Below are 9590 nucleotides of genomic sequence, written 5' to 3'. Positions count from 1 at the left end.
CCCAGTTGTTGATGATGTACAACATGGTGAAGATGGCTTCAGTGGTGCATGATGAAGAACCAGATGACATCTGGCTAATAGATTATAGATAGATAGATGTTATATAGATAGATGATAGATAGATAATAGATAGATGATAGATAAATAAATGATAGATAGATGATAGTCAGATAGGTAGGTAGGTAGTCAGGTAGGTAGGTAGGTAGTTAGGTAGGTAGTTAGGTAGGTAGATAGGTAGGTAGATAGATAAATAGATGATAGATAGATAGATGATAGATAGATGATAGATAGACAGATAGATAGATAGATAGATAGATAGATGATAGATAGATAGATAGATAGATAGATAGATAGATAGATAGATAGATAGATAGATAGATAGATAGATAGATGATAGATAGGTAGATAGATAGATAGATGATAGATAGATAGATAGATAGATGATAGGTAGGTAGGTAGGAAATAGGTAGGTAGATAGATGATAGATAGATTAGATAGATAGATGATAGATAGATAGATGATAGAAGATAGATAGGTAGGTAGATAGATGATAGATAGATAGATGGATAGATAGATAGATAGATAGATAGATAGATAGATAGATAGATAGATAGATAGATAGATAGGTAGGTAGATAGATAGACAGATAAAAGCAGTGAGTTTAATGGCCCAAGAAACAAATAGGTGACCATGCCACCATCGAGGAAACAGAGTCCATGATAAAGATGACTTAAGTCTACACAGAAGAATGATATTAAAGATATCAAAGGATTTTCAATTGATCAAAAGGAGGGAATGATATAGAGATCTTAAAACTACATGAGTTGCTTGGCTGGTGTAAGGAAGCTAAGGTGGAGTCCAGGCCTAGAGAATCTGTGGAACTAGAAAACTGAACTGGTTAATAAATATAGAGAGTAAGGGCAGTTTTGTCTGTTATCTGGTATTTAAGGAAATGTTTTCTTTTTAATCAAGCAAAAATGAATGTTGTCAGTTTGTTTCCAGCCAGGGTTTATGTAACCTTTACTTTTAAAAATGGAAATTTGCCAAATCTCCTGTAAATCCCCCTCTTTAAAATACTTGTAATGTCACTAAGCAGTAATTAATCAGAAAGCATATATTGCCAAGTGGAAACTAGTCAACAAAAACTGTTTAAAGAATCACTCTAAATATCCCACTCTGGTTACTATTCCTTTAACGATGACATGCCCATGATAAACAAGTCAGAATTTTTCTCAACTTAATTTCCTTCTGTAATAACATATTAACGACTCCAGCACTGTGATTTAACAAATTCATTAGTCTCTTGTGCCCAGTGCAAGCTGATGGTTCCCACATTCAAATTGTTTTCTTTGCCTTGGCTTAATAAAGATCTATCCTATTTGGATTTGAGTCTGGTGTCTTTTCCCCCTACCATAATCACAAATTTATTTGTTATGTTAACATGTTGTTCTTCCTTCTTTACCCACATAACATGCTCTAAGTTCACTGAAAATATGAATTAGAAAACGTGTCAATACTTTCTTCTGGTTCTTAAAATGGTTTTTCACCATGACGTTCTCCATCAGTTATCACCTATAATAAATCCTTTAGTCTTTCTAATTATGCATCATAAATATCTTTCCTTCATTTTTCCTTCCTGCCATTCTCCACCTTCTCTTTCTTTATTCATTTTTTCATCCATTCTTGCTTTCCAGCAACTATCTTTGCATTTAAATATGATCAACAAAATCTGTACGGAGGACATTAGGACTGTAAGGAGGGCACTAAGTATTGAAGAGTAAGGAAATCAAATTAAATGCTAACAAATCAAAATCGTCTAGTATACGTACATGTTTGATTACAGAATAGATAACTAGAAATACTTGTCTCAGTCAAATTGCTTGATACATGACAAATAAATCATTCATAGTGTCAACAGGGACACAAAAACCAAAAACCAAGCCCCATTGCCTTTGAGTCCATTCTAACTCATAGTCACCCTATAGGACATAGTAGAACTGCCTCATAGAGCTTCCAAGTGTCACCTGGTGGATTCAAATGACCAACCTGGCTTAAATTTCTATATCTCATCACAGGGAAATTTCATGTAAGGTAGCTATTGATTTTATATTACTTGAAATTTAAGACAAAGGTATTTACGAGTAGATCAACAGTTGAGCTGTTCTTGTTAGGTATCTTCCAGTGGGTTCACACTGATAGTGACACCATGGTCAAAGAGAAAAACTGTTCCTGGTCCTACTCCAGCCTCAGAGTCATTGCTAAACTTGATCCCATCATTCAGCCACTGTGTCCATCCATCTCATTGAGGGTCTTTATCTCTTTCACTAATCCTGTACTTTACCAAGCATTATGTCCTTCTCCAAGGAATGTTCCCTCCTGATAATACGCCCAACGTATGTGAGATGAAGTCTTGCCATCCTCACTTCTAAGGAGGATTCTGGTTGTACTTCTTGCAAGACAGATTTGTTTGTTCTTCAGGCAGTCCGCGGTATTTTCAATATGCTTCACCAACACCATAATTCAAAAGCATCAATTATTTTTGGGCCTTCCTTCTTTATTTTCCAGATTTTGCACACATGTAAGGTGATTTAAAATACCATGGTTTGGGTCAGGCATACCTTAGTATTCACAGTGACATCTTTGCTTTTTAACACTTTATAGAGGTCTGTTGCAGCAGATTTGCCCAATGCAGTGGATCGTTTGATTTCTTGACTGATGATTCCACAGATGTTGAATATGGATCCAAATAAAATGAAATCCTTGACAACTTCAATATTTTCTCCGTTTATCATGATGTTGCTTACTGGTCCATTTGTGAGAATTTTTGTTTTAGTAATAGGGAGGGGTAATCCATACTTAAGGCTGTTGTCTGAATTTCATCAATAAGCGCTTCAAGTCCCTTTTACTTTCAGCAAGCAAGATTGTGTCATCTACATATCTCAGGAAGCTGATGAGTCCTTCTCCAATCCTGATGCTGCATTTTTCTTCCTATAGTCCAGTTTATTGGATTATTTGCTTGGCGTACAGATTGAATAAGCGTGGTGAAATGATACAGCAGTGATGTACACTTTAGTGATCTTAAACTGTGCCTGTCCCCTTGTTCTATTCCAACCATTGCCTCTTAGTCTAGGCACAGGTTCCTCATGAGCACTATTAAGTGTTTTGGAACTCTCATTTTTCACAGTGTTATCCATAATTTGTTATTATCTGCACAGTCAAGTGTGTTTGCATAGTCAATGAAACTGAAGTACACATCTTTCTGGTATTCTCTGCTTTCAGCCAGGATCCATCTGACGTGAGCAGTGATATCCTTCAACCTCATCCTCCCCTGAACCCTCAAGGAACTCAAATTGTATTCCTTTTAAATCTTCTTTAAGTTTTGGAAACAAAAAGAAGTCTGAAGGGGAAAAATCAGGGCTATAGGGTAGATGGAGTTAGTTTTCCCAGTGAAATTCTCAAAGAACGTTACCCTCGAAGAATGAGCAGATACATTGTACTGATGGAAAAAAAAAAAATTCTTTGGAACAAGCTTTCTGTCTTTTTCTCACCAATGCAGTTTTCTGTTTTCTTAAAACTTCTTCATAATAAGTCCCTGTGATTGTCCTGTGTCCTTTGAGAAAATCTGTCAAGATTACCCCTTTGAACTCACTCCCCCCAAAAAAGTACAGTCACCATAACCTTCTGAACAGCCTTCCCTCTTTTGGCTCATTCTTGAGGTTTTCCTGACCTTTCTTAAAATGCTTGATCTATCTGAAAACTGTTGTTTTATGTGGAACAGGATTCCCATAAACTTGTTGTAAAATTTCAGTTATTTGGAAAGATGTCCACTTAAGAATTTGTTAAAATTTTGATATTAGCCTTGAACTCAGAATCATTTTTTTCCATGGCACAAAAAGTATCTTTTTTTCTGTAAGGCTTCCTAATGAGACTAAGACAAATGTATTACTGAGAGAACTTTTTTGCAGCCGTACACTGATAACAGAGACATGTTCAAATACATTTTGTTTGGAATAAACTTTTGCATGAATGAACTGGAACCCTGATGGCAATACCTTTCTACTTACCCTTGTAGAGGAGGGTCACAATTAGTTTATTTCAATCCAGTACCAAGCAGTTCAAAATACTTTATATTGACATGTCAGTGGTCACCATTTTTAAAGAAAATCAAGACCTTTCGGGAGACAACCCAGTCAAGAAAACACCAATCTGATTCACTCAAAGCCCAGTCAAATTGCAGACAGCAGTAAAATAGATACTTGTGGTTATTTATTAAGACGTTGTTGTTATTGGGGTATGTTTCCTGTTTATCCAACTTCTAGATGGTAATCTTTGAACAGCTCTTTTGTTCTGCCAGCACAGTTCACCCTATCTGTCTCCCAGGGGAAGATTCATGACAAGGACCTCCTTCCAGAACTGACAGAGAAAGCCTTCCCCTGCAGATGGTGCCCTGAATTAGAACATCTGAACTACTAGACTATGAGAGAATAAATTTTTGTTTGTTAAAGCCATCCATTATGCTAAAATTATTTTTAACTGCTTGTTTACTAGATTCTTATTTACCAGTTTAAAATATTTTCTTAGGGCAACATCTATGCTAAAGCAAAGTAGAGAAGAAAGAAATCAAGTTAAATGATAACAAATCAAAATTATCTAGTCCACTTCACATGTTTTAGTACATCATAGTTAAGAGTTTATTTTCACAGTAGAATTGATGGATAACAAAAGACAAATAAATTATTCATGTGTTAATAGATCACAATAACTCTTTAACTCTAATGTTATTCACACTGTTGTTTCAGGCTTAGAAAATGCAACGGGAAAACAATTGAGAAGATGCTTGTCCTTAAAAAAACTGACAGAAGCAATCACATGTTTTATTGATCAAAAGTGTATTCAAATTTATCATTGTGGAAGTATAAGGGCCTATGAAATCATATAAGTAAGCAAAGCATAGGAAGCAAAGAATGTTGGGAAAGAAATGACACTTAACTGGATATCTAAAAGAGGATTAATTTGTCTCAGTATATATAATGTGATAGTATCTAACTTATAATTAGCCTCTGCCTTGGAACCAAAAGGAACATATTTATGTTTATTAAAAATGTTATCAAGTGACATTACCTTTTTTACTAAAACAAGGTTGAATATTGAATAATGAATATAAAGTTGGCATCAATTTTTAAAAACCCTACGGAAGGCACTTTTTACCTCTTGGTTCCTCAAGCTATATATCAAAGGGTTAAGCATGGGGGTGACTAAAGTGTTAAAACACAGAGGCCATTGTGTCAGTATCATATGAGTGAGCAGATTTGGGCTGCACATACATAAATAATAAAGTCCCGTAAAACACAACCACCACTGTCAGATGAGAACCACATGTGGAGAAAGCTTTTATCCTGCTCTTGGCAGGATGCATTCGAAATATGGCTTTCAGAATCAGCAGGTAGGACAGCAGGACAACCAGGAGGGAGGATATCAAATTAAATGCTGAAAACATTATGATCAACCCCTGTACCTCTTGTGCATTTGAGCAGAGCATAGGTATCAAGGGGACATCATCACAGTAGAAATGACTGACGACATTAGAGCCACAGAAGGTCAATGTGAAAATCTTAATGGTGAACATCAGAGACTGAAAGGTACTATAAATGTAAGGAATACCCACAAGCACACTGCAAAGTCTTGGGGACATGATAACATTATAGAGCAGAGGGTTACAGATGGCCACATAGCGGTCATAGGCCATGGCTGACAAGATGAAAAGTTCACTAATAATGAACAAAAGGAAGAAAGCCAGCTGTGTGGCATATTCATAATAAGAAATGGTATTTTTATCCACAACAAAATTTACCAGCATCTTGGGACAAATGACAGCAGCATTACCAAGATCAATGACGGCCAGGTGTCTGATGAAAAAATACATAGGCGTGTGAAGGTGGGAGTCCACCTTGGTCAAGATGATCAGGCCTAGGTTTCCCATCACTGTAATCATGTAGATGAGGAGGAAGACCCCCAAAAGGGGCAGCTGCAGTTCAGGGAACCTTGTGACTCCAATAACAATGAATTCAGTCATCACCGTTAGGTTCTTTTGGTTCATTTAGTCCAATTATCTCTTCTGAGAAAAAACAGATATGCTTGTATTATCTTTCATATAGCATCGTTTAAACAAACAGGAGGCAAGAATTCTACCACTGAACCACCGATGCTTTCTTCCTTCATATGTGTGGTGAGAAAATTAATTTTTACATCTTACTTTAATAATCTTTAGAATCTCCTTCATCCCAAAATCGGAGGGGTCCATATAAAACAGTATTTACTGATACAACATAGATTAAATTCTAAAGTAGATCAACAGTATTTGTTATTTCTATCCATTAGTAACAAACACATGGTTTTATTAATATAGAAATATCATACTTTATTTTATCTGCACAATGTCATCAGCATTTTACTTTAGAGCCCTTCTTTTTTTTTGGTCTGAGAATATTTATAAGATTGGTATTCCTAAAGAGAGTGAAAAAGATAACATGAAGTTAGTGGAACTTAAGTTTTATGACCCCTCATTAGCTCTGGCCCCTTCCAAGACCTTTAGCAAGGCCTTAGCAATGCATTCATGTAGTGATGTATCCTGGAAAGTGCCCTGAAAGAAGAATATTTTAACCATGATCAGTTAAAGGCACACTCTCTTGCCATTCCAACATCCTTTCAATTACACTTCACCAAATATCAGTTTGCCTTGGAGTACCAGTAGGCATTTCCGGGTTCCAAATAAATGGGATTTGAGTTAATGATATTTGAGGATTAAAAGGTATATTTTTATGGTTCAAAACAATGACATATATCATTTAATAATGCTATTATTCTTGTGTTAAAATAGCTTCTAAGAACATGCCTACCACCCAGTATGCTGAAATGTGTCTTGAATTTAAGAAAGTTTATATTTATAGATTTTATAATGTTCATCACCAAGATCATTTTGTCTATAATTTTGTTCCTATTTATTTCCCATTCTAAATATTCACATTTCTGCTTCAATTTGTATTTATATTTCCTTTTTAGTGGAAACCTTCAAATTTGTATAAGATTCAAGACACAGATGATATGAATCCATTCCTGCTAAAATCAATGGTCTATATCAAAATCCAGAGATTTGTACTACTTAATTGAATGTGGTCTATTTCTTCTAACATAACAGCGTGGAGATGAAAGGTTCCATAAGGTATTTAGAATATGCACTTTTGCATTTATATCATCATATATCCTAACTATCAATTTATTTCTGGAAATCTACCGCAGAGAACTTACAGGGTAAAAGACTGTGATTTCCAGATATCTTAGTGATAACACCTGCCCTTTCATTTCATAACATTTTGCGGAGAATGTCAGTAAATCAATGTGGAACTTCCTTGATTGGAATTAATGAAGCTCCTTTAGCTTAACCCACTGGGATTCCCTTTTACATCTTCTCACATTCATTGCCTCTTAATGAAAACTTAGGATTCTGTAAGCATGAGTTTTGATTGGAACAGTAAGTAGGTTTCCAAATATTCACTAACATGAAATACTGCACAGAAATATTACAGCATGATAGCATGTCCTGTGAAAATACCAGGTAGAAAATTACTGGCCTCTGACAAGATCTTAGTTTGTGGCAGGGATCTGCTGAAGTCCTGAGGTGGACTACAGACAGGTATCTGCTAAGGATGACTTTTTATCCTGTGGCTTGCTGGAACCTTCAGGAGAAAGGTAGTAATTCTAGGAGTCTGATAAATTCTGGTTCAATTTTGCCAGCCTGATCCAGAAGACTGGGGGCAATACTGGATATTGTGAGTCACCTTCACCCCTTCTTCCTCAAAAAGGTTGTGTGCTGTTTCTGCAGTAAGTTTCACTCTCTCCTCTGGGTCTTTCTTCTTCCACAGTATAACAACTATAAGCCTAACCCCTTTTGAAAACTTTATTTCAAATTTGCTCTATTGTAAGTTCTGATATCATAGATATTTACTGTAGAATACTTGATTGAGCAAATAAATTTGAATTTCTAGTTCCATCCTACCATCTTTAGTTCTTCAATGTTCTCTAAGAATTATTCTAGTGTGTATTGAGTCTATCAACGTCTTCAGCATCAGCCACTACCTCCCTATCAAGATTCTGGATTCTTTGACCCACTCATTCTCCTTTTTGGAAAAAAAGTATCTCCGATTTGTTCTGAACATCTAAATGTGTACATTTTAAATATCTCTGAGTATGGGTCATCCTTAATGCAAGCAGAATATAGAAGTTTGTAAATAAATAAATAATTTCTCAATCCTGATACATGATAATGTCAGGTAGGTATTATTTTAGGTGTAGGGAGTTCTTTATATCACCATAACTCTTAAAAATCATACTATTTCCTAGTCTACTTCATCAGTTTATAACACCCATTCAGAAAAATCAGTATTAAGCAACTAGTAGAGAAAATAAACAACAAACATCATCATCGTGATCAACAGCAACAACAAAAATGCATGTTTTCATGGGAAATTCTTACGCAAAAAGTGTTCAACATTAATGAAATGTTCCACGGTGTATACTTATACTAACAAGATTCATTGCTTAACAAATATTTCATTGGACAAACTTGCAATAAAATAATATTTATTAAATATTACAGCAACAGGTACAGGAGCCTTGGTCATATTTATACTAGAAAATTGTTTACTTTTGAGAAATTCAAAATGTATCAGTGTGTTCTGTATTATATCTTGCATTCTAATCTTAATTTGTTGTTGTTCTTCATTGCTCTTGAGTTGGTTCTGACTTACAGTGACTGCATGTATAACAGAACAAAATTATGTCTATTCCTGTGTCATCTTCATGGTCATTGGTATGTCTGAGTCCACTGTTGGGCCTACTGTGTCAATCCATCCCATTGAAGTGTCCATCTACCTACCATCCTATTGGGTCCCTAATTTAATAAATATGATGCCATTTTCTAGTAATTTTCCTTTCCTGATGTGTCCAAAGTAGGAGTAACATTAATAAATTATATTAAATTAAATTGGGGATGAAATTTTGAGGTATTTCTATCTCCCTCATCACTTTCAGTAATGAAATGTCACTATCAGTTACCCCAAATCAAATAGAGCTCTGGGTACACACTAAAGTTTTAGGATTTAGTGTCCTTAAAACATCATAGAGCTTCATGGAATCCTAGTTAACAAAAGAGGAAATGAATGTTTGCAGTGAAGTTGAAGGGATCAGCAGCGAGTGGCCATAATAGTGTGTGTAGTTAGGAATCATGGAAAATGACCAATATCCAGTTGACAATCAGAACCAAAGACAATTCTTACACTCACCTGGAGTACAGAATCAGCTTTTCTTTTCTTGAATGATTCTCTTGTTTTGTTTGGTAGGAGGAATTTATGATTTTCCTTCTCTTTGCCATGTTCCCTGAGGAATTAGCCTGTATTTCAGTAGTTATACCCAAATCATCTGAGGGAGCTAAAAAAAAAAAAAAATTGCCTTGATTTCTCTGTTAATTATCTAAGATGAACTACATATTCCCCAGAGAAAAAATAAGGGGTAATTTGATGAAAGAAACAAAAGAC

At 35.3% G+C, this 9590-nt stretch overlaps 1 protein-coding gene across 1 annotated transcript; it reads right to left on the bottom strand.

Moving 5' to 3' along the window:
- Window positions 1–5263: 5263 nt before the first annotated feature.
- LOC126063759 (olfactory receptor 8K5-like) lies at window positions 5264–6073 on the bottom strand. Its single transcript, XM_049862148.1, has one exon. It carries the CDS (start codon window positions 6071–6073, stop codon window positions 5264–5266), a length of 810 nt encoding a protein of 269 aa, XP_049718105.1.
- Between the last annotated feature and the right edge of the window lie 3517 nt (window positions 6074–9590).

Source organism: Elephas maximus, chromosome 20 (assembly GCF_024166365.1).
Source record: "Elephas maximus indicus isolate mEleMax1 chromosome 20, mEleMax1 primary haplotype, whole genome shotgun sequence".
NCBI classification, from domain to species: domain Eukaryota; kingdom Metazoa; phylum Chordata; class Mammalia; order Proboscidea; family Elephantidae; genus Elephas; species Elephas maximus.
Note: the sequence above shows the minus strand (reverse complement) of the source record. Positions and strands in the feature narration are given on the sequence as shown.

Excerpts from the sequence above, each read along its gene's own strand:
- LOC126063759 (XM_049862148.1), bottom strand. The coding sequence starts at position 6,073 with ATGACTGAATTCATTGTTATTGGAGTCACAAGGTTCCCTGAACTGCAG.